Here is a 26,553-nt window from a genome sequence, read left to right as displayed (position 1 = left end):
ATTTTTGCATAAACCGCACAAGGGAGCTTATGCCATGTTATTACTATAGCATCAGGCTACTACTCTGGCGTGATGTGCGGATGGTAATATTGTGCTATAAGTTTTCTCTGTCACCTCCTCCTTGCTGGGTGGACCTTTCTCACAGAACTTGTGTAAGGCTAGGTCAATGCTCTTGGCCTTCTTCATTAACTTTGCTGACAGTTCTGCTCGGCAATGTCGCCGCCTTCTTTCAACTTCGCTGGTAGTTTTGCCCCTTTTCGACCTCTCGTGGATAGAACTTGTGTTAGTAGGAAATGAAGCCCTTTGATTTTGAGGTGGAAGCTACCTACAATGTTGCACACTCACCCTTGTTAAGTTCACTCTTTAACATAATCCTTAATGCAAGAAATTAGAAAACTCTAATCACTAAAAGAGAAGCTTAATTAGCCCTAACTTGTTCACTAGGTTAACCCTAATGACGTGGAGAACCAAAATTTGGAAGGTTTCCACACGATGACCAAAATAGTATAGATGCTCCTTAATAATAGATCAGTTAGGAGGTGGTTTTTTAATTTTAGGCTCAACCCCAAAAGGTCATTATATACGTAGGTAGGTTAGCAAATGATAGTTCAATCTCATACTATACTTAGGTATGTTAGTAAATGACAAGTCAATATCATACTATCTGCAAGCATCGTAGACTTATCATTCATGCGGCCCTTGATCTTTTGTTGAGCAGATTAACTCAATATCATAATACTATGGAAACAATTTAATTAGCCCTACGTAAGCCAAACAACTTTGTGGCACCTTTGCAATCTTGACTTCAGAGGCTAGTCGATCGTGGGTGCTATATTGATTGTGGTGTACCATGAAAATATAACTTGCAACCAACATAATAATATGCATCTTGATCATAATATTCTACGAAGGAAGAGATCCCTAAGGTTCTTAGCACGCAACTCAACACACTCAATTGGACGGTGAAACCATTGAGATCTTAGGTGTGTTAGGGATGGAACAACTTGCCATGGATGGGGACCCCACCGAAGAAGTTGCCTTCACACCTATAGATGACCACACAGGGTTTTGGATATCTTGCATGTCCTTGCAGTAGATGTATATATTTGTCCACAACAGGGTTTGGGATATCCTGCTCGTGTATGTATCCATGTATCTAATGTGCTCCACGTGAAGCATTTGTAGACTACACACTACACACAAAGCCCGATTCTTACATCGGAACATTGAGAGCATGAGGGGAAATAATGCTAAGAAGGATGGAATTGCAAAGGCAAAAGAGAGCAGAGAAAGGGAGGATAACCTAGCCATTACTATAAAAGAATGTAAGAAGGAGGGACATGCAGCACGGGAGACAAAGCTCGCTATAGGAGAGAGCAAGAGGCTCAATAACTAGCCTTAGTAGTGTGGAGAGCACTTGAGACCCTTGCATGTTGATAGGCCACAAGAATGTAACGACTAGAGAAGATGAGGCACACCAAAAGCTACATGGCTGACTGGGAGCAGCTCCAACAACATTCTCAGACATGGCCATGGTGCATGTGTGGGATATCGGGGGCTTTGTAACAATTGTGCAATTTTAGAATTGGCTCTATTTTGTCTTGAATAGTTTGTAATACCAGAAGCTTGAAGTGTTTCTATTTTGTCTCCAACAATATCTAATCATCACTCAATAGATTTTGTAATCCCATTAAGTTTACATATATTCATTTTGTGTTCAAACAAATTTTTTAGTGTCTCTTTTTTAATTATGCCTTCAAAAAGGTAGCGATTAACTACAATTACAACACAAAGGTTGGCCAGGCTTCAAATACAGAGGGAAAACAAGAAATTAAACACGCATAACAACACAATTACATGGTTATATCAATTACTCTCAATTGTAGATATAATATTTTTTTTGATTTTGCATAAAAATATATAATTTTCAAACGAAAAAAAACATAAACTCTAGATTCGAGACTATGTTAATTGATTGATGTGCAAGCTAATTCAATTAAATAGCTAAACATTCATGCAATGGGGCAATGGGGTAATGGGATTTACGAGCAAACAAATCATAAAACAACTATTGGAGAGTAGAAATTACAAAAGATATCTCAAATTGATTGTTGTGTGAGGTGAACTCGCCTGTTGTTTGTAGGAGTAGTATGTCCTGGTACCAACCCCCCATGTTGGAGTAGCACGGAGCTTCACGAATTGCCCCCCATGACTTGGAGCCAGTTGTAGCTAGTCATAGAGCAGCAGGTTGTGCGGAGTAGTCGGAGGAGCCAAAGCAGTTGGAGGACATCATCCTTGCCTGTCACTTTTCTTATACTCTCGTTTGTTTTGGCTGAAGAATCATTGGCGTGTGAAGTGGGGGTAATGGGCGATGTACCATTTGGGGCAATTCCAACACATCGTACACGTGGTTGGCATGCACTCTCCAATATGGACACACATTGCAACTCTAGTGAGGGCACACACAAGTTGTCCAAACCAAGCCCGAAAATGTTGACTCGAGAGGGAGTGAATTGTAGACTTATGAGCGAACACCTCTTCTGAGCTCGGGGATTTGATGGGGGCCATTTGGGCTATCGTGTGCAAATAGGCAACGAGGCACCATGGCTATAGCTGCCCTACTCTACACCAATAATAGATGATGCCATGTGCCTTTATTCTCAAAAATGCTACCAGTGTAAAAAACGGCGTTGTTAAAGAAGAGATTACACCAAGAAAAAATAAATACTTTGGCGTGTTTTTGACATTAGCCCTCCCTTCAACTCCCAGAGGTTTGTCTCGAGATCTCTGTGTGTGTGTGTCACCATGGCCGCGCTGAAGTACTTGGAGAGCCAGCGAGACGCCCAGCCAGAGCTCGCGGAGTGGTACACCTCCCTTGCCGACCTCTACCAGCGCAAGCTATGGCACCAGCTCACCCTCAAGCTCGAGCAGTTCGTCGCCCTCGCTGTCTTCCAGGTAACCTCTTCACACCTTTCTAGGCAGGGAAAGGCGGGTACTGGCCGTGTGCTCTTCATGTCAGGACGTGGTGGGAAATCCTCTTCTCAGTCAAAGATATGGGTTTATGGATGGCACGGTACTAGACTACGCGAAGTGATTTCAAGATTACAAATCTCAAAGGGCAGGATGCCCTGATTTAGGTTATCTAAGTAAGATCTTTTTTTGTATCACACACTCAGAGGAACTGATCAACGAAACCGGTTGGAGGTCCACCAGTGGAGATCCATATCACTCCTGGGCACCACCTACAAGATCCTCACCAAAGCCGTCAGCAGGTGCCTCCATCCCAGACTTCATCCATGGTACACAGACATGTTTCATCCAAGATAGAAGCATTGTGGATAATATCTTCAGTTTCTGGGAGGTGACACTGGTGTAAAAAGTTCACCAAGCCATAGAGGACGTAAACAATGGTACTGAAGTCTTAGATATAGACTCAGCTAAGCACGGTGGATGTTTTGTTTATCTGTGACCTTACTGAACTGCCAGAACACAGTTCTAGCACTGATTAATGGAAGTTACAAGATAGGGAAGCTAACTGTATTGAGCCGCGTTAAAATTTGTGAAAAATCATTGAGAGATTAAGGTGGACCTTTTATGTAACATGGGCCGACTACATTTTAAACTAGCACAAAGGGATTTTGGGATTATTGGTCTCTTATCCCAACATTCACCAACTAAAGAATAACACTGCACATGACAAGGGTGATGACAACATGTACTAGGAAACTACCCCTTCAACAGTGATGAGAGATATTTGTGCATGGAGGCGCAAAGCGAGCAGAAGGATGGGAATATATGGAGCACCGTGGACATTGATGGCAGCCAAGATTTCAGTATAGAGGACGTAGGGCAGAGGTTTGGGTGGCCAGTTTGGGGGTGGTTTACAGCCCATGGGAAGCCTAGAATTAGCCCCAAGGCCTGGCCATGAGATTGGGCATCTGAGGGGGTCAAATCAGGGGATTTCCCGATTTCTGTGGCCCCTATGGCTGGCACTTCATTCAGCCTTCGTACTCAACATAGTAAAGCATACACTGGATCCACAAGAGGGGCGTTGGGATTGAGTGCTGTGTGTGGTGCAAGTGTGTTCTTTCTGTTTCCCATGCTTTCCTCGTGCAATCAAATCATCAGACCATATTTCTTTTGGTGTTTTGACTCCAAAACCTCACTATTGCCCAACCAGCTACTGTGTGTATTATCTTTAGTGCTACCCTTCATTATGGCTGAGTCTGCCCTTCCACTTTTGGCTTATCTTTGAAGATTTGTCTACTAAGGTGACATATCTTCATGCATGAACCTGCACCTTCCCTTGAGCATTGATGACATAAGTGGGGATGTCATAGCACATAATCTATGTTATGCATGATGGGGTTGATGAATTGAAGCTTTGTGAATAGACTCGTATATGGAGTCAAAATTGCATTGTAGCTTGGGAAATAACCTGAATTTTCCCTTGGTATAAGTATTCATTGACTAAAATTTGGGTCAAAGGGCTGAAAACTGTTTTCCCGAGTCCCTTGAAAAAGAGGTTGAACAAAAATTAGGGAAAAACTTGGGACTTATTCCCTGAGCTCTCATGATTCCACTTGCTCTTTTAAATCAATCAATTGACCTCTGCTTTAGAAGAATTATCTACTAATAAGCAACACACTATGTTGGGGTCCATGTGGGAATCCCCCCCCCCCCCCCCCTCCTTTTGTAGTTCCCTTGTTTGCAAATTTCACAACTTGGGATTATATTTAGATGTTAATTTGAAATTTGAATGTTCTCTTTGTTTGTGATATGTTGCGATTTTACTGTGTTCATGTTAAATATTAATAGTGATGAATGTGGGAATAAACAGGTGCTAGGTGGTTGTGTTAGCTGGCACCTAATAACTTATTATTCTAGGTTTAAATAAAGCGGTTCTAGTGTGTGTGAACAACCGCTCACACTTCTTTAATTCTTTCCATGAGGCAACCCTATTTCTTTTCAAGACTCCTTTAGGAAGAGTAGACAAGGAAGAACATATTGCGAGGAGATGCTAGTAGAGAAGACCAAGCCGACTTCTCCAGGGGCAAAGGCAAAGTGGACTCATCTCAAGGTGACACCAAGAAAGGAAAATGTCATTACTGCTACAAGCTTGGGCAATACATCAAAGATTGTTGTAAACGACTTGCCAAGCTGAAGACACAAGATGAATCGGCAAACTCTACTTCCTGTACTGTCGACGAGAAGAAGTAGCGAGAAGGTGCTGCAAATCTAGTCGAGGACGACTAGGCTTTCTAGCCACATTATCACGTGTGGGAACAACCTCTTAAGAGGATCTTATGTAAGCAATGATGTATGTACATTGTAGGTGACACCTCTTAGGGATACTTGGCATCATGGTTTGACATGCGGCATATGTGGTGGTAGCTTATGTATACACCTTATAATGGGGGGCTCGTGTCATGTGCACAGTGTGTATCTACCGTGTGCTACACGCACACAAGACTAGCTTCGAGGTTTGGGGAAGCTTGGAGCTAGGTAGGCTGATTGGCGAGCTGAGTTAGGGATAGACTAACGGGCGGGCACCCAAGTATGGACGGACGGGCGCCCAAGTGTGGACGCCCGATGACCGGCTAAGAGCCTATAAAAGGGTGGCCAAGGTTAGTCATTAGTCATATAGACTCTAGAGTCTCGCGTGATTTGTGAGAGCTCTATGGTCTGGAGCCTGGATCTAGTGCAAACGTGCACCTGCTTTACGCAGCCGAGGCCGGCAACAATCTCGAGGCCCGCGAGGGTAGCTTCGTGGCGGTATGGGACGTCGCGAGAAGGAGATTGGTCGGTATGTCAACCTAGTTAGCTCAGCTCGTGGCTCGGTGGGGACAGCCAGAACTGTGGGCTTGCCCACGGTTGTCATGTTTGGGAGGAGGGGAGTATGTCATGTGCACAGTGTGTATCTACCATGTGCTATACGCACACAAGACTAGCTTCGAGGTTTGGGGAAGCTTGGAGCTAGGAGGGCTGATTGGCGAGCTGAGTTAGGGATAGACTAACGGGCGGGCACCCAAGTATGGATGGGCGGGCGCCCAAGTGTGGACGCCCGATGATCAGCCAAGAGCCTATAAAAGGGTGGCCAAGGTTAGTCATTAGTCATATAGAGTCTCGCATGATTTGTGAGAGCTCTATGGTCTGGAGCCTGGATCTACTTGCTTTACGCAGCCGAGGGTAGCTTCATGGTGGTATGCAGACGAGGCCGGCAGCGATCTCGAGGCCCGCGAGGGTAGCTTCGAGGTGGTATGGGACGTTGCGAGGAGGAGATTGGTCGGTACGTCAACCTAGTTAGCTGAGCTCGTGGCTCGGTGGGGACATCCAAGACTGTGGGCTTGCTGTGGGCTTGCCCACGGCTGTCATGGTTGGGAGGTGAGTCAGGCCTGCACCCCCTTGTTGTTTGTTTGTACCAAGTTTCGAGTCTCATACCAGGAGCGTTCCACGAGGAGATCCGGTGGGGATTTGACAGCTCGTCTATAAAAGGGTCATTATCATAGTGTTATATGTGTGCCTAATTCTTCAAGTTAATCTTGTGCCCTCTTGCCTAATCACTTGTTAAACCCAAGTGATTGACTTGTAATCCCAATTCGAGCAATTCACATGTGAGTTTATTGTGTGTGCTTCACTTGAGTAGCACTAGCATGTAGACTTTTCATGTATGTTGTGTATTAATATTGAAAGATGCTTGTTATTTTTGGAATGTTGTCACATGCACCAATGCACCGAGGTGCACTGTGACACTTGCTTATCATCAGGGCTATACTTGTATCGAAGTAGTACCTTTTTAGGAAGATTTGTTGTACGCCGATGTCACATGCGGAAGCTCTAGGAGTCTTCTTTCAGCCCTAAACACCATCTGGGAACATGCTGATGCAAAACGCATGTAGAAGAGAGAGAGAGAGAGAGATAGCTGAGTATTCTGTATATCATAAAGTACAAAAAAGTACAATGTTCTTGCAGCCCTTGGCTGCCTTCCATGAAAAGGTATTAAACCTAATCTAATCCTAGTCTATGACTAATCCTAGGACCCAACCAAACAAGGGGCTGAATATCGAAAACAATGAACCAAATTGCCTTTTATAGGCTGGTCATGACATATTGAACGCCAACTCTTGGACAACCAATATTCACCTTGCTGCAGCTGACTGAACATACACTTGTATATGCTGGCCGACAGCCTTCCATGTCCACCAATAGTCAATTGCTTGCCAAATCAGCAACACTTGCTCCAAAATCTGGTTCAAATCTGTCTTTATCTTGTTGCCCCCTTCAGGATTAGCCTCCGAGTTCAGCCAATGCATGTCTTGCACATGACAGCCGACCCCATTGTGAACCCTAGCCAGGGATATGTCAGGCACGAGCTACGTAGGTCATTCCAAGCCGTAGGTGTCGGAGTCTCACTTAACCCTCTTGGAGAAAGTCGAGCATTTAAGTCAATCTAGCACAGCATGCATTTAGAAGCATTTAGGAACATGCTTAGCAAGGGGATTAAGGCTGTAGGCCAGCCTAATGAGCCTTTGCCTTGTGGGCCACCATAGGCCACACAAAGGGGATACCAAGGAGCCTAGAGCGAGACAGCCAGCCCTTAAGGTGCTGGACAGCAGTCGGCCAGGGCCCAACATTGAGTAGGTGCCTCTTGGTGAACACGGGACATCATTTAATGCTGATTTTCATTAGTTGTGAGTTTTCTAACTTGGCCTACAGCAGCCTCTTCGCAGCACAGATGCATATATAAGGCAACCCCTCATCCCTTGCTAAAAGCATCTCATTCTTCATCATATTCAGCAATAGAAGAGTGCAGAAATGTGTGCGCTTGAGACTCCTGTCGTGTGCATACATTATTCTCGGCCAAAGCAACCTAGTGCTTCAATCCCAAGGTAGCCTGAAGCTTTCTTTAGCATCCTATCACCATTTGGTCCCCTCACCAGTCTTGACTAGTGTTGTGAACGGGGATTTTCCACAGAAGAAAGCTAAAGCATTCACTGGCATATTTTGGCCTGAAAGATGGCAACATAGTATGGATTTTATTTGTTGGTGTGTTTTTAAAGGTTTACAACATAGTATGGATTTTATTTGCTGGTGTGTTTTTTAAGGTTTACAATTCAACAGGTTCACACATCATTAAAGTGTGGCTAGACTTAGCACCTTTTGGGCATGCATATGTGGAAAAGGAGGCGCCTAGAGGAATCTTGACCAACAAGCTTTGAAAAGCATGAAACTCGATATTTTTGGCAACTTCGCCACTTTTGGCAAAAAGGGAAAAAGCACAGGTATTTTTGGGGTTGGTCGACTCCATGAAAAGGAGGAGGGGGGATATGCATTAGGACACACAGGCGGGCGGTGGGCAGCAGCCTGTTCTCTCTTTCGCTTGAGTGCTGGTCGTACAGCAGCCGACCTGTTTTGTTCTCCCCCCCCTTCTGTGCGTTGTCTGTGCACAACAGCAGCACCTGTTTGTTCTCTTTCTTCTGTGAGCGCTGGCCGTACAGCAAGGCAACAGCTTGTTCCCCTCTTCTGGGCGTTGGCCGTACACAGCAGCAACAGTCGACCGGTGTTGTCTTTCTCCTGAAGAACTGGCCGTACACCAGGGCAGCAACGTGCTCTCTTTTCCCTGAGCGCTGGCCATACAACAGAACATCAGTTTTCTCTCGCCTACAGTGCTGGCCATATAGTTAGGACATCAACCTGTTCCCTCTCTTCATCTGGAGTTGGCCACTGATTTTGGGGCTGTTTCAAGATTGTTTTGTATTGGTTCTTGGTGCTGTTTGTACCTAGATCCCTAAGCAAGTGTTTGCTGAAGCTTTGTGGAGAATTTGGTGCACCTTGGTCTATTGGAACAATTTCTGTCCTCCGAGTGTTCTTGGGTTGGTATCAAAGCATAGCTTTTTACCTATTCTATCTAGGCAGACGGTCCTACAGTTATGGACAAGACCCAAGGGTGCAAGGAATACGTGGAGAGGATTAAAACTCTTGAACACATGGTGGAGCAATACATCAAGATCATTGATGTACAATTTGAGCATCATAACTTTTTGACGAAGGAGCTTCGTCAAGAACTTCAGGAAAAGGATGCATGTTTGAGGATGTACCGTGAAGACCCTCATGTGAGGACGGTTATGGAAGGCATAATGTGTGAAAATGGCATTTTTCACAGTCCTAAAAAGGTTTTTTCTGATTTATTTGGTTATTGTGTTTTTAGGTCTCATGCTACTGGCCGACAATCCCTTTATTGGGCCAACCAGCAGCCCACCTCATATATATAGCATAGCTTCATCATTGAGTCTCTCACCACATCAATCACCACCACATCATAAACCACATCCTACACCACATCATACACCACATCTGCTTCTGCTGCTATTGTTGCCGTTGTTGGCACATGCTCTACATAAGATTATCATCACCTTTCAGCTCCAACGTTTCGTTTGCAGAAGAACACCTCGTTGGGATAGCGGTGCTTCTCTGCTCTCACACTACCTCGGGATCGTGGCCCTATCCGCCCTTATCCACCGTCATTAGGGCAGCAGTCTTCTCTGCTCATTTACCTCGACATCGGGACGACAACCCTCTCTGCTTACTACTTCGGGATAGCAGCCTACCATCTGCTTGGGATCGTGGCCCTCTCTGCCCTCAGCCACCAGCACGGAACATTAGCCCTCTGTGCTTCATCATCATCACATTGTTGGGACAACAATCCTCTTTGCTCACCATCTCACAGCGTTGGGAAAGCAGCCCTTTCTACTCATTCGACACCACTCGGGAAGGTACCGCAGTACCCTTGTCACTAGAGCCTGCACCACTTCACCTTCCGTTGCTCACTACCACCTTGGAGTGCCTTTGCACCCATCGACGAGAGCCTTCGACACCGACCACCTCATGGAGTGCCTTTGCCTCACATCGACACGAGCCTTCGTTATCGACCGTGCTTCAACTCCGACATCGTCTTTGCTTCTGCACCGGTCTTCTACTCAAGAGTCTCCTCACATAGAGGGCCTGTTGTACACGTTTTCACTCACCGTCATATATACACTCACTCACCCATTTCATGTTGTGTTGATTTGCTTCGATCTCTTGTACATCTGGTCCTTTAGTCCTTTTTCCCTCACATGGTATCAGAGCTATCATGAGCAAATGGATTGAAGACCTTTAGAGCACACAACATGGATCGTCTACCCATGATTTCGAAGGACCAGCCTTTCTCACCAAAAGTTGATTCTCCTTACTGTGATCTTGACCACATAGGGAATGAGATTTCTTACTCACAATGGAGAGCCCGTTCAAGATCTTACATTGGGAGACGCAACCCATCCACATCTCCTCACCCACTATACCTTTACCATCATGATCTCCCCCTCTGAACTTTTCAGACTTTGCTTCCAGAGGGGGATACATTCCTTGTGCCAATGTGTCAATATGGGACCCTGGTATCCTCCATCTTCTCTCATGGTCCCTTGTTTGGCTTGAGAGGGGGTGTGTGAAAATGGCATTTTTCCTAGCCCTAAAAATGGGTTTTTTTGATTTATTTGGTTATTATTGTGTTTTTAGGTCTTGTGGTGCTGGCCGACAGATTTATTGGGCCGATCAACAGCCCACCTCATATATATAGCATAGCTTCATCATTTAGTCTCTCACCACATCAATCACCACCACATCATAGACCACATTCTACACCACATCATTGACCACATCATACACCTCATCAGACACCACGTGCTTTTGCTGTCGATGCATGCTCTACATCAGATTATTATCATCACCTTTCAGCTCCAGCGTTTCTCTTGCAACATATCACCTCGTTGGGACAACAACCCTTCTCTGCTCTCACACTACCTCGGGATCGCGGCCCTCTCCGCCCTTATCCACCACCATTGGGACAACAGTCCTCTCTGTGCCCATACATCGACATCGGGACGGTAGCCCTCTCTGCTCATTACTTCGGGATAGCAGCCTACCATCTGCTTGGGATCGCGGCCCTCTCCACCCTCAGCGCCAGCACGGGACATCAACCCTTTTGCTTCATCATCATCACATTGTTGGGACAGCAGCCCTCTTTGCTCACCATCTCACATCGTTGGGACATCAGTCCTCTCTGCTCATTCGACACCACTCAGGACGGCAGCCCTCTCTGCTCCTTGCCTCCACTCAGGTATTGCAGCACCCTCGTCACTAGAGCCTGCACCACATGGGACGGTAGCCCCACTGCTCTTCATCACCCCTCAAGTACCGCAACACCCTTGTCACTAGAGCCTGCACCACGTCACCTTGCGCTGCCCACTACCACCTCGGAGTGCCTCTACATCCACTGACGAGAGTCTTCCACACTGACCACCTCACGGAGTGCCTTTGTCTCACATCGACGCGAGCGTTTGTCATCGAATGTGCTTCACCTCCGACATCGTCTTTGCTTCTGCAGCACCGGTCTTCTCCTTAGAGTCTCCTCACATGAGAGGGCCTCTTGTACATGTTTTCACTCACCATCATATATACACTCACTCACCCATTTCATGCTGTGTTGATTTGCTCTGATCTCTCGTACATCTGGTTCTTTCGTTCTTTTTCCCTCACACATAAGGATCATGGAATCTGGTGCTACAATACAAATGTCTTCTTAGATTTGGCTTCAATGCTGGAAATGAATCCCAGAAAGCTAGCTTTTCACTATTTTCTACAGGAAGGGGATATTACCCTTCATGCATCGGGTAAGTATCAGGTAAAACCGGATCTGGGGTTTGCTCATGGTTGTTGAGAAAGCTCTTTCCAAAAGAGAAAGATGGCTCTTGTTTTGAACCTGCCTATGGTCCGTGGAGACGAGTATTCTTTTAGAGAAGAGATGGCTCAGAAGATGCCTTGGAAGGAGGACAACGAACAAAAGATACAAGCTCCTCTGGTGGAAGATGGACCAACGGATTGTACCAAGCCCGATTGTTATGGGTGCTAGTGTTTGCCACAAAAAGAACAAAGTGGAGGAGATTTACTCTTACACCATATTTTTGTGTCTACATAGAGAGATTGTTTTCGGTGTTACGAATTTTGGTATCTACTGCGAGATTTATGGGATTTCTCCCAAAAAATTTTGATTGTACGTAAATATATTGGTGACAGACTTTTTATCGAGATAAGTATTTATGTTTAATGCTTTTCTTTTGCCAATAGTTGGAATTTTGTACATGTTGAACGTCCTTGCTGACGCAAGTGGAGAGTGTTTCTCATGTTTATGTTGAGATGTGTTTCAGGAAAGTTATTTTTATGAAAGGTGTTTTCTTTGGAAACTATTTTGATTCTGGAAAAGGCTTCTCTATGGTTATGGTTTTGGTCATGTAGATTGGAGGCTCCTAGTAGTATGGGATGCTAGAATTATCGCCTATACAAGGATCTCATATGGAGAATATTCTAGTGATATGGGATGCTAGAATATGTTCCATATGCGATTACAAAACTATGAATTATTTATCAAGAACATGGATTGGGTGATTCTAGTCTATGAGTTGTTTTGAAGCCTAACATGATGCCTGTATGGCTGGTCAAAGACATGTAGGGTTGTTTCGGACTACAGTGAGACGGTTGAGCTTTCTTGGCTTCTATGTACCTGTCCTTGTCTTGGTGACTTTGTGGGAAAGGACTCACATCGATCATAGCATGGCACATGCCTTTTTGCATGTATGTGGATGGATCCCTAGGAAGGACTCTGGTGTGAGCCCATTGACATGCCAACAGGAGTTTACGCCTTTTGCAGTATGTGGATGGATCCCTAGGAAGGACTTTAGTGTGAGCCCATTGACATGCCAAGAGGAGTTTATGCCTATACGTACGGGATGGATCCCCAGGAAGGATTTTGGTGTGAGCCCATTGGCGTGGCAAGATTATATGTGTGGCTTATGGAGCGTGACATGATAAAACATGTATGGCATATGGAGCCTGACATGACAATACATGCGTGGCCTACGGAGCCTGACATGACAATACATTTATGGCATATGGAGCTTTGACATGATAGTACATGTATGGCTAATGCAGCTTGACATGGTGTGTTTTCTCAGGGCTAATGCTGCATGACATGGTGTTCACTTTGCATTTATGTTTTGGGAAGTTTCCAAAAAGAATCTGGATCCCTAAACATTCACGAAGAGGAAACTCTTCCAAGTATCTATGGTTACAATGGATTTGAACTTATGATTTTAATGCTTGGATTATACTGAATGGCAGTGGATCTCCTATATTTGAAGAGTATTCCACTAGTATCAGGCTTATACAGTTGCGGACAAGTGTCTTATAAGACGTAGGGGAGGTCACCATTTGGTCCCGTCACTAGTCTTGACCAGTGTTTCACACACTGAATGGAGCCAAGGTGTGAATGAGGATTTTCCACAGAAGAAAGCTAAAGCATTCACTCGTATATTTTGGCCTGAAAGATGGCAACAAAGTATGGATTTTATTTGTTGGTGTGATTTTTAAGGTTCACAAGTCAACAGGTTCACACACAATTAAAGTGTGGCCGGACTTAGCACCTTTGGGCATGTATATGTGGACCAAAAGGAGGCGCCTAGAGGAATCTTGACCAACAAGCTGGGAAAAGCATGAAACTTGATATTTTTGGCAACTTCGCCACTTTTGGCAAAAAGGGGAAAAGCACAGCTATTTTTGGGGCTGGTCGACTCCATGAAAAGGAGGAGGAGGGACTGCATGAGGACACACACACAGGCGGGCAGCAGCCTGTTCTCTCTTTCACCTGAGTGCTGGTCGTACAACAGCAGCAGCAGCCGACCTGTTTTGTTCTGTCTCCCCTTTTGTGTGCTGGCTGTGCACAGCAGCAGCAGCCGTCTGGTGTTCTCTTTCTTCTTTGAAGTTTGAGTGCTGGCCGTACAGCAGGGCAGCAGCCTGTTCCCCTCTTCTGTGCGCTGGCCGTACACAGCAGCAGCAGCCGACTGGTGTTCTCTTTCTCCTACAGCGCTAGTGGTATAGCAGGGTAGCTGTGTGCTCTCTCTTCCTTGAGCTCTGGCCATACAGCAGGACAGCAGTTTTCTCTCTCTTGATGTGCTGGTCCTACAGCAGGGCAGCAGCCTGTTCCCTCTCTTTATCCGAAGCTGGTTGCTGATTTTGGGGCTGTTTCAAGATTGTTTTGTATTGGTTCTTGGTGCTGTTTGTACCTAGATCTTTGAGCTAGTGTTTGTTGAAGCTTTATGGAGAATCCGGTGCAAGTTTGCACCCGCACCTTGGTCTGTTGTAACAGTTTCTCCCTTGAATATAGAAGTTCCCACGGGGGGCCGGCCGTTTTGGCCAAGTGCTGTGTTGTTTTGGTATTGTTTATGGTTCTTCTGCTGTGTCTCAAAGTTTGTATCTTGTACTGAAGTGCTTATTTGTCCTCCGAGTGTTCCCGGGTTCGGTTACACATTCAGCCTTCAACAATGCATTTCCCTTAGCAGATCTGGGTATGCATAAGGTTTTCCGAAGTGGCTTCACTGTTGTCATAAACGCGTTGGTCTTTCAGCAGGATGTTTAGTCTACATCGTCCTCGCATTGGGCATTCTCCATCAATCATTCTCAGTAAGTTTTTTGCATTGTAACATAAGTTCTCCAAAGTAATAATGCAAATACTCCTCCTTGTGGGAGGGGGCCCTTAAGTGGTTAGATTGGGACCCAATCTGGTGTCGTCTCTGCATTCTCTCTCTTTAGCTCTATCTCCTGTGAATAAAGATAAAAGTGGATTGCTTCATGCTCACTAACATAAAGGTATAAAGAAGGTCTTGTTGTGCGTTACACGATCATACCAGTTGCATGTTACATAGCAGTTGTATAAGTGGGAAGACGAGAAGCTGAAACAGTTTCTCAGGGGGTTGTATATAAACATTCGGTTTCGTGTATGGAACTTCAAGCCTTAGTCATATCATTGGGCTCTGAATCTAGCTCAGAATCAAAAAAATGATGCTGAACGGAGGTAAGCCCAAGCATGTCCGGTCAAGTCTCAAATCCCAACATCAGTAGTAGTCTTTATCCCACCCGGGTAAGGTTACTCAATACACTAAAGATAGTAGTAAGGACAATAAGTGTCACATGCACTCTGCACTGTAGTGCATGGTGACAAGGTGGCTCATCATCATCAGTGCAACATTGTACAATATTAGTACCTTTTAGGATGATATTTGTCGTACGCCGTGACCCCATTGTAATCCTCAGTCCAGAATAAGTCAGGCACGAGCTACGTAGGTCATTCTCAGCCTTCAGTCAGCCCAATTCCCTTAACCCACTTGAAGAGATGCATTCATGCATGTAGAGTCAGTAGAAACCTTAGGGTTTGCATAAGAAAGCACTCGCATCCAGTCCTCCATCAGCAAAACGCAACAGTTTTTAGCATTCAGCCATCAGTAAACCTTGCGTTTTCTGCATTCATATAGTTTTCAGCATTCATCTCTTAATTGTTTTGCTACAGCCACTTGGTGAAGGTAAAACTCAGCATTCATATTCATTTACAGCATTCATACATAACCTAGAATAGTCCCAAACAGCCCCTATGTCAGCCTCAAATTTGCAGCCCTTCCTCATTCCATTGGGAAGAGTGCATAGGCTGCAGATTGGACATCATTTGTGCTTCTACAGCCGTGTACAGTTCAGCTGGACTCTTGGTCTTCCGAGATCTTGCATTTGGCTTATCGCGTCAATCCATTGTCAGTCTCTTCAAAGTAATAAAAGCAAATACTATTCCGGTAACGGGATAGGGGGCCCTTCAGTGGGTAATTCGGGACTCCATACGATGTACAGTTTCCATCTCTCTCTCCCTCAAATCTCTTAAAGTTTGAAGTCTTAAAGTGGATTGCTAAACTCGCGAAACTCAAGATACAGAAGACGGTGTGAGCATTTGTGTGACAGGATTCTCAATTACGAATACTTCCGTTGCATGTTACATTGGTATCAGATTCAGCTTGTCCACACACACCGTATCCTAGGGTGAGCGCATCCTTGGATGGTTAGATTGCGTTCCGGCACGACCACCGACTTCAGCATCATGTCTACAGAGGAGAGTACTCATCAGCCGGAAGAAGTCTCCCTCGAAGGAGACCTTGCTCTTCCGACTATAGCAGACACCATAGCTCTACTTAAAGCTCAGAACTAGCTTCTCATGGAGTGTCTCCAACTCTTGGAGGCAACAACAGCACGTCCTCCTCCGCCTCCAGCAACCCCCGACTACATTCTCTCTTCTTTCAGATGGAACAACAAAGAAGAGAAGACGAGGCCAGACGGAGAGAAGAAAAAGCAGAAGTAGAAGCAAGAAAACAACAAGAAAAAGCAGATAGACGGGACTATGAGGAAGCCCAATGCAGGATCGAAGAAGACCGGCGTCAGGCTGAACTCGCCGCTCGGGAGCACCAACGAGAGCTCGATCGAGAACGTATGTTACTCGAGCACGAAGACCGGCGTCAGGCTGAACTCGCCGCTCGGGAGCACCAACGAGAGCTCGATCGAGAACGTATGTTACTCGAGCACCAACGGGAAAAGAAGGCCATGCATCTTAGATACCAGCACCTCTGTTTAGCTTCCTTAGCCTTAGGTGTCACTAGCCAGCAGTCCGTAGCATCAACTACCATCATTCGAAGTCAACCAAATTTTAGTAAGTATGATGGTAAGTGTGATCATTTAGTAGTTAATCAGTTTATTCATCAATTTACTGCTCATTTTTCATTAGCTAGGATCATAGATCCTCAGGATCGAGTCCACGTAGCGGCTCCCAACCTTATAGGTGAGGCAATCACTTGGTGGCAGCATTGGTCTAATCTTCATATAGACGAGACCACAGGTTTTACAGCTTGTAGTTGGGATACGTTTGTTCATGACCTAAAGACCAAATTTCTCCCGTCCCAGTATATGGCCAGTTTGGCAGATGAGTTCTATGGACTCAAACAGAACAGGTCTCCAGTGCTTCAGTTTTCCGGAAAGGTTGTTACTTTAGCACAACAGTTAGGGCTTTCTGTGAGGCCAAGATGGAGCAGAGCAATTCATTCGTGGATTGGATCCCAACATCCGGTTCATAGTTCGCAACTTTGAACCCAGTACATATGACCGGTCTTTGACTCGCTCAAAACGAAGAAATGAAGATGAATGGAGGCAAGCCCAAGCAGTCATCATAGTCCAGTACCAAACCCCAGCAGCAGCAATCTGCTGTGTAGCCAGGGAAAGGTAATGCATCTTCTAAAGATGCTTAGAAGGACGGCAGTAATAGCTCCAGTTCAGGGGGTAAGAAGGATAAAGAATCTAAGCCTAAGAAAACCCTCGATGAAAAGACTAAGGCATGCATTACTGGAGGTTATCTTCCTCCAGAGGAGCAAAAGAAATACCAATCAAAAAACAAATGTTTTTTCTGTCACATCATAGGGCATGGTAAGAAGGATTGCCACAAATGGCAAGCGGAACAAGCCGCCAAAGCCCCTTCTGCCACAGTTGCCATAGCGTCTCCAGCTCCTCTAGCCCCGTCTACTACCACCAATGCGGTTCAACTTTTACCTGCTATGCATCCTATGCCATCCGTGGTATTTGATGCTAAGCAAGAGGGTGAGAGCGATGCTGCACAGAAAGCCTCATTCGAGCTTATGGCTTTGCCAAGGGTTGACAGTTTGTAGTCCTATTCGACAAGGGCAGTTCTGAGGACGCCATCTCTTCCCAGTTGGCTAACAAAATGAGCTGCACATTAGTATCATATTATCTGGATGTGGACGGGTTCACACTTGGTCTCCGCACCCACATATCTCAGAAGGCACAGCAATTTGCCTTTGAAGTTTAGAAGGCCTCATTCCAACGAGATTTCATTGTCTCGCCTCGTTTGGGGTGTGACATGATCTTAGAAATCCAATGGTTTTACCAATGTGAGCCTATTCCCAATTGGGGGTAGGACACTTTTACTATCTGTAAAGGTTTTCCTGAGCCCGTCATGATTCGTGGGGATAGAAGCATTCTCGGCATCCCATTGATTTCACATCTCCAGGCCCGACGAGCTATCTGCAAGGGAGCGGAAGGAGCACTACTCTATGTTTGTGCTCAGACAGCCTCTTACCTCATCGGTAGCATCCATCTCATCTTCAGTCCCACAGTTAGTAGACCTCTTGTCCAAACATCAGGACATTATGCTTAGGGACGATCTTTCGCCCAGTCTCCCTCCATCTCGTCCTGAGGACCATTATATTGATTTGGTTCTTGGATCAAAATCTCCTAGTAGCAGGTTTTCCTATTGTCTTTCCAAGACTTTAGAGGGCGAGCTAGAAAGACAATTATCTGAGCTCCTCCAAGCCGGATTCGTTCGGCCTTCTTCCTCACCATTTGTTGCACCCATCCTATTTGTCCAAAAGAAAGACAAGTCTGAACGTCTTTGTGTAGACTACAGGGCATTAAATAAACTCACCATTAAGAATAAGTTTCCTATGCCAAGGATTGAGTACATTTTGGAGCATTTAGACGGTGCAAAAATTTTCACTAAGATTGACCTCAAGAGTGGTTACCATCAGGTCTGCATTTTTGAAGCTGACATTCCAAAAACAGCTTTCCAGACAGAGCGTGGTCACTACGAGTTCGTAGTCATGCCTTTTGGGCTTACAAATGCACTTGCAACCTTCAATAAAATGATGTCGAGGATTTTCGCAGTTCTCGTTGGTAAGTGTGTCTTCATCTTTCTTGATGACACACTTGTATTCTTAGCCACTGCGGAGCAGCATGAGAAAGATGTGGAGAAAGTCTTGCAACTTTTGCGAGATAGTGGGCTCTACATAAATGCCAAAAAGTCTATCTTCGGCGTTAAAAAGATTCAATATTTGGGCTATATCATCGGTTGCGATGGGATTCGACTGGACCCCTCAAAGGTTCAGGAAATCTTAGATTGGGACATCCCTTAGACCGCCCAAGAAATCCGTTCTTTCGTAGGTCTTTGTCAAGCCTACAGCACCCATGTTCATTAGTTTTCCAACCTCGCAGCACCTCTCACCGACTTGCTCAAGGGGGTGAAGACTCGTAAACAAAAAGTCTGTCACAGGCAAGGCGCTTGATGCATTTCGTGCACTCCAAAAATCTGTCTCAAAAGCACTTGTTTTGAAGTTAGCATCTTGGGATGAACCTTTTGAGGTCATTACCGATGCAAGCAATGTAGCCATAGGTGCAGTTCTCTAGCAGGACAATAGACCCGTAGTATACTACAGTAGAAAGTGGGATGTTGTTGAAAAGAATTATTCGGTTTATGACAAAGAGCTTTTGGGTGTGATGACAACGCTCAAACATTGGAAGCCTTTTCTTTATGGACACGTATAACTTTTCAGAGTAAAAACAGACCACCAAGCACTTAAGTGGCTTCAAACCATGCCAAGTGCCCAGTGGAGTGATCTGCAGGCCAGGTGGAGTCAACTCTTCCAACAGTTTGGAGGAATGATTGAGTACATCCCTGGTAAGCATAACCTAGTAGCAGATGCTCTTAGTCGAAAGGCTAGCATCCAGGCAGTCCAGGAGTCTACCATTCTCGAAATCACAGGGAAGGACTTAGATAGCATGAAAGACCAATATGTCGACTCCCGTGAGTTTGGTACTCAGTATAATTTGGCTCTCACTTCTAAGCGTGGCCAGTACAGAACGGTTGGTTGTTCTTCAAGAACCGCCTCTGTGTCATTCGGGAAAAGCGATGAGCTCTTCTCCATGATGCGCATGACTCCTTAGTTGGAGGACATAGAGGTATCAACAGTACCCTCAAGAAATTAGAACGGTCCTTTTATTGGCCAAAAATGAGGCGTGATATCCACTGTCTATTCATATGTTCAAGCTTGTAAGATTTGTCAAAAAGTTAAGGTTCCACATATAAAGAAGGTTGGGTTACTTCAACCTTTTCCTATCCTTTCATCGACATATCTATGGACTTTGTAGGGCCTCTACCAGCATCCACCGGATCCCATAACACTCAGTGTTTCACCATTGTGGATCGCTTCAGTAATTCTGCATGCTCATCCCATGGAAGCATACGGCCACAACTGAGGACGTAGCCCGTCTTTTTCTCAAGCATTGGTATCCAATTTGTGGTTTGCCTAGCACCATCACCTCAGATAGAGTTTCCAAGTTTACCTCGCAAAGCGTTTGGAGTGTTGAAATCTTCAATTTGTTGAGATCCTTCGTGACAAAAGTCTTCAAGAGGATGAAGGGAACCTTGGGAAAGCTTCACCTATGGTTCAACTTGAGAAAGGAAGGCTAAAATTAGGGTTTTCAGCAAAAAGACCAAAAATTACAGCAAATATAAGAGAGCTGTTTTGTTGAATTTCAGTCATTGGGAATGTGTGGGAGAGTGAACACAACCTGGAAACACTCTTCAAAGCTTGGCAAATACATTGGCAAGCTTGGATATGGAGTTGAGAAGGAGGAAGTTTAGAAAATAAGTCAAAGAGGTTCATGAAGGGGGGGCGCCTACTTCTAGAGAGAGGGAAGAGAGAGATGGTGAGATGTCCACCCTAGGTGTCAGGTAGAGAGGACAAGTGACTTGTGGTGCAAGCTGGGATGGACACATGGCTGGTTGCTTCTTTTGTACAAAGGGGATAAGGTCTGGGCGGTTGGCATTGAGTTTTGTCCACCTTGGGACATCAGTGTGTGCGAACATAGGACTGGTCATAATTTACAAGTGAGTTTTGGTTGCCCAAAACTTAATGAAGTGTGTATACACTCACTTATAAATTAATGCTAATTCCTAATGCTAGGTTTATGACCAATACTTACTACCTGTCACATGCCACATAACCATGTCACCAGACAATTTCACATGCACGGTTCACGGGCGGGTGTTTCCTTATCTGGAACTACACATTGGTAAGGCAAGCATGAAAACAGCATGCAAATTCAATTGCAAGCAAGGTGGAAAGGTACGTACGGTACGCATTCAAGTACGGGTTGAGATTTTGAGGTACGTTAAATACATAAGGTACGTAAAAACATAAAAAATATACTATATTATGTATATATATATATATGGAAAAATGAATGAAAAACTACAAACTTTAAATTTAAAAAACAATTCATTTCTGAACAACACAATTATCAAAATGAGAGCTATGAGTAAACAAAAGCATAAATAGGTTTCATGAAACGGAATCACTCAAATGTTCAGTACCCATGACTCAAATGCCACGGGTTACATACTATAAGAAATCAATCAAAATTTAAAAGTTAAAAGACAGTTTACTATCTATAGAAGCCAAAAAATAATAGTTCTAGTCACTAGTGTCACTATCACTGCACATTGCAGAGTGCTCAATGATCAATCTACTTCATCACCATCAGATGATGAAGGAGATGAAGATTCAAGATCTCCATCTGTCAACAAGTTTTCGTCCAAGTTGCAACCAGTTGATATTGTGTTAATTGTTTCTATCTTTAGTGGTGCTTATGTCCTATCAACTACCTTTTTGTTGTAATAATTCTTTCTATTTGTTATGATCCTTAGTGCTAGGCTTCATTATGGTTGAGTCTGTCCTATCTCTGGAGCGCTGACAAAAACTCAGTACATAAACCTTTGTATGAATGTATGCTCTTATGTGTGTGTGCGTGCGCACGCGTGGGCGGTGTGTGTGTGGGAGCATATATTGATACCAAGTTCTACACCCACTATTGGGCACTGATGACGTTAGTGGGGATCATAGTCACCAAAAACGTTTCGGGGTTTTTGACGTTTCAAGGTTTCGGGACAAAACGTTTCGTCTTTCGGCTAAGAAACACGGATGTTTCGTAAATTTTTCTATATAAATACAATAAAATGGTTTAGAACTTATAGTTTGTAGAATTATTTGTAGGCCTACCTAGTGCTAGCTAGGCACTTAAAATATGGTAAAAGCTTAGGCAATTGTGGTCACAATTGGGCAATTGGGGAGTTGTGGAATTGTGACTCGTGAGAAATTGGACAATTGTGAGAAATTGGGGATTTATGAGAAATTGGGCAATTGAGAATTTAGGCAATTGAGAATATTGGGGAATTTGTGAGAAATTGAGGGAGAGAGAGGGAAGAGGAGGAGGAGGAGGAGGAGGAGGAGGAGAAGAAGAGGTGACTGCAGATCACGTGCAAGAGAGAGAGAGAGAGAGGATGTTTGTGCTGCATGCGAGAGAGAGAGAGAGAGAGAGAGAGAGAGAGCCCAACATTAAAAAAAAAACACTTAGACAAAATTTAAAAAAAATAAAATCCTCGTTTTTGAAACGTGTTTCTGGTGTTTTGACCGTTTCGGGGTTTCTCAGCCCAAAAACGTGTTTCTATGTGACTATGGTGGGGATGTCGTAGTATCTAGTCCATACTATGCAATGTGCATGATGGAGTTGATGGTTTATTGTCTTGTGGATGACTACTATGAGGCTATAAATTGCACTTTCTTATAAGGTGAAGTTGGGCATGCTCTTGGATTCACCTAGGTATATATGTTTCCTTTGCTATCATACTCTTAGCCCTGGCTCTGCAATGGCAGTGACTGCAACGGTTGGCACCGCATCATCATCTCTGGCTGCAATGTCTGTATCAATGAGAGGAATGGCTACGTTTGCACTTTGCATAAGTCGGCTAAAATCGGCGACGATTGCCGGCCTAGGGTTTTTTTTGGCCCAAAATGTTTTTAAAAACTGCCACGGACTTGCCAATGAGGTGATAGCTCAAGTGGTGAAGGTGTTTGCCTAGGACCAAGAGGTCTTGGGTTCAAAACCCCCCTTGGTGCTTCCTCATTGGCATCGCCAACGAGTGGATAAATAAGCAGCTACTGGCGGGCGGTAAAAAATTGGTAACTACGGGAGGATCTTGTGCCAAAGGCCAGTCCTGCCTAGGGATGGGGAGTCACGTACAGATCCGTACCGTACGGCACAATATCGTATCGTACACTAAAACGTACCTTATCATAAGGTACGCACGTACGGATGCAACCTTGATTGCAAGCAAGCACATGAAGATGCTATGCAATGCATCATTGGTATGGACAATCCCCGTTCATGAGACTACCAAAATAGACGTGCTCGAGGCAAGTACCAGACCCAATGGAACACACCAACCTCCAGGCATTTCTGAGCATGTACACAGGCACAAGTCCAAGTGGAAAGCCAAGTCCATAGTATCACATGAGTGGCATCAATCCCCGGCATATGCAACTGCCATGAATGCCAGTCCAATGTACATACATAATGAGAAAGCATGGGTGGACCAATTGGGTGGCCGAATGGTGACACCTGCTTACATGCAACCATGCAAGTTCATGCAGGCCCATGCAACCATACAAGCAATGCAAGCTCATGTAACCTCACCTTTTTTGCATGTAATCTCATCCACTAACATGTAAAGCTATCTACCTCACCCAAGTCTATAAAAGAGCACCTACTAGCTAAGAGAAACTAACATTCCATTTTCCTCACATCTACTTGATGAGTAGAGCTGGGCACCCTGCTTCAGCCCTCCCCTGGCACTCCTCTCAGCCAGGCACCCTGTTTTCAGCCCTCTTCCGGCGCACCAGTAGCTGTACAATCTGATTTCAGCCCCCTCTTGGCATAGCTAGTGCTGTACGACCTGTTTTCAACCTTTTTAGGTAGCCCAAAGGTGTGGCAGCATTAGAGCTGTACAACCAGCAATTCCAGCCATTTCTCTACACATTTGCGATGCTTATTGCTGCTAAACTCTTGTTGAACCTGATTTGTGCCCCTTTTTGGCATGAAACCACAAGAGAAGGGCATTATCAAAGCCTGGGGGTGAAGAAGAACAAGTCTTGTGCCTGCTGCTGGCGTTTTTTGTGAAGAATCAAGCAGCGAGACTCTTGGGAACTGCGGGGCACTTGCCTAAGGTGGTAATCAGCTATTGGATAGTTGGATTGTGGGAAGCTGGGCTTCCTCTCTCGAGGATTGCTGGGCGATCCTTGAGGGCGGTGCTGGGCACCTTGTTGCTTGTGGTAGCTGGGCTAGCTGATTGATTGATTTGTTTTCATTCAAAGTCTCTGGAAGAAACGGTGGTGCATGGCTGGGCCAAGCTACCTGTTCAATGTACTTGTATAAGAATACTCCCTTAAGGCAATAGAATTTACCTTCAAGAGAAGAGAGGGGGGGGGGGAGCGCATCTTCTGGTCCCTAATGCGGTGTCATCACTTCAGTTTTGTGAAGAGTTTTCATGTGGATGCCTTGCTATATTATATAAGAGATGTGTTTCTTGATTCATGGCTATGTATATGGTAAATTAACTATACTTGATGAAGAATTCACAGTCTTTAATTAGTGTAAGCACACTTCTATCTTGTGACAGTTGTACACAGTAACTTGTTGTATATTGATCTGAATGCATTGATTTGGCTTGTCTTATCTCGTGCGTTATGGCTAATTGTGGTGCTAGATTGGAATGCATGTTCAGAGTGGAACGGGTGGCAAGTGTTATGTTCAGACCCTGTTTTTGCTGTTTACGCCATAACAATTGTCATAGAGCATTGCTGTGTGTGATTTCAGATAAGATCAGGCCCTAATGACTGTTTGCTTTTCAGGCAGGCGATGCCCTTATTCAGTTGTACCACAATTTCATTTCAGAGTTTGAGAACAAAATCAATCATTTGAAGCTTGCACATTTTGCTGACATAGTATCGCGCCAGTATACTGAAATAGAAGTTGCAACAAGATATTTAGAGGAAGTGATTGAAAAGCTTCGTGCATCAAAGCAGAGGCGAATCGAAGAGCCTATCCTGTATTTAAACATGAGAATAGCTGCTCTTAAGCTAGAACAAGGGGATCAAAAGGAATGCAAGAGACTGCTTGAGGAGGGGAAATCCACACTTGACAGTATGACAGATGTAGACCCTTCTGTGCATGCAAATTTTCATTGGGTATCATCTCAGTATTTTAAATCTCGGCAGGAGTTTGCAGAGTTTTATAAAAGTGCTCTTATGTACTTGGCATACACATCTGTGGAGACATTATCAGAACCTTTTAAACTGGTGGGTTTTTCTGTTCAGCCATAAAAATAGAAAATCGCTTTTTCGGATAAGCTCTTTTGCAGTTTTAAACTCTTCTGTTAGCTGTGCACATATTTTAGGTCAAAATAGGGCATTTTATGTTCTTATTGTAGCTTGACTTTCGAATGCTGCAGGATTTGGCGTTTGATCTATCTCTTGCGGCTTTGTTGGGAGATAATATCTACAATTTCGGGGAGCTACTTGCACATCCTATTGTAAGCATATTTCTTCTTATTTATGTCCCAAGTATGAGCTGTGCAACAGTTTTTTTGCGAACAGAGTTTATTTACCTTTTTGTTTTTGGGTAGAGGGTGTAGGAATTGTTTCCTCTCTCTTATCTTGCTTAGTTGAAATGCCCCTCCTATACACTTATGCATGCAAGAAAACACACTGCACATGGTTTTGTGTGCATGCACTGCCTGGTTGCACATCATGAATAACAGAGTGCTTGTTCGTCCACTTACAATGTTGCATTTGATTTTTCTGTACATCCGCTTGGAAATACACTCTCAAAGCGACAGTGGGAAAGATCATCTCCTTTCCAACTTGTGGAGCTTGCACATACTGATGCATCATCGAGTCATCTTACTTGTTCTTTAGTATCTTGCAAACTGAGGGGCTTGAAAGAGCTTGAAAGATTACGTCTTTCTAGTTTGTGAACAAAATGAGGAGCTTGAAAGATCAATCTTTATTCTATTCTTAATTGAAATGGGAAGCTCAAAAGTCTGCTTTCTTTCTAGTTGCACGGATTTTGGTCTGATTATGTGTGTTCATGAATTCAAAATTGCCTTGTCGTCATTTCCTCTTTTTTTGGTTGTTTTCTTTCATTTTTAAAAATCTCCTACGAATAATTATTGATATGCACCCTTGTACAGAAGCTACAAAATTAATCTCAAACAATTACTCAAACAAATATAAAAGACAAAAAGAAAAGAAAGGAAAAAGACATGGATAAAACGTTCTGATCAATAATGCCTAGGCATAAGATGCACTGTCATCAGTTGAAAAATGTGATTCTTATGTTTAGGAATCATGTAAGTGGTAGGAGTTTTTTCATGTTTCTTAGTAAATGTCCACACATATGAAATTGTTGATTTTTGGAATGTTGGTTTGTCAAGTTTACCGCACCCTTTTCATCACATGTGCTTTTTGTTTTCTGTTTTTTTGGTTCTGCATATCAATAAGGTCTCTAGCAAACCAGCAAGTTCACCATCAAAAATAAAAGATCCATCTCAGTAATCATACATCAGTCATCCTAGCAACAAAGCTTGAGATCCATCAAAACAGAGATGATGTGTGCAATTTTCATTGTTAATTTACCTTAGACGTTGAAAATTGGGGAAAATTAGGAATGTGCTCCAGGATGCTCATCACGCCTGTCGTGTGGTCATCGTGAGACGTGCAACTTGCATGATGCCCTTTGCCAGTGATGGGATTTGAACTTGTGCTCTTGGGCCACAAGCATGAGGGGCTTAGGGCTAGACTGATCCAGTGAATCTTTTACAACCTTAAAAACATTAACAGAGAACTTACAAGTTTGAAGTGCTGTATTACCAGAATCAGGTCATATCAGCCAAAACTTATGCTACCAACCTCA

At 44.3% G+C, this 26,553-nt stretch overlaps 1 protein-coding gene across 1 annotated transcript in view; it reads left to right on the top strand.

Moving 5' to 3' along the window:
- The first annotated feature begins 2,711 nt into the window (after nt 1–2,711).
- The window catches only part of LOC147624876 (26S proteasome non-ATPase regulatory subunit 13 homolog A-like), a 39,638-nt gene continuing 15,796 nt past the window's right edge, over nt 2,712–26,553 (top strand). The window contains exons 1-3 of the mRNA XM_086818115.1: nt 2,712–2,955; nt 24,492–24,938; nt 25,091–25,171. Coding sequence (XP_086674241.1) covers nt 2,806–2,955; nt 24,492–24,938; nt 25,091–25,171 — 678 coding nt within the window. The 5' untranslated portion in view covers nt 2,712–2,805. The remainder of the gene's footprint in view (nt 2,956–24,491; nt 24,939–25,090; nt 25,172–26,553) is intronic.

Source organism: Cibotium barometz, chromosome 24, assembly GCF_041138505.1.
Source record: "Cibotium barometz isolate CiBa-2024 chromosome 24, ASM4113850v1, whole genome shotgun sequence".
Taxonomy (NCBI): domain Eukaryota; kingdom Viridiplantae; phylum Streptophyta; class Polypodiopsida; order Cyatheales; family Cibotiaceae; genus Cibotium; species Cibotium barometz.
The sequence above is the reverse complement of the archived record's forward strand: the minus strand, read 5'-3'. Positions and strand labels throughout refer to the sequence as shown.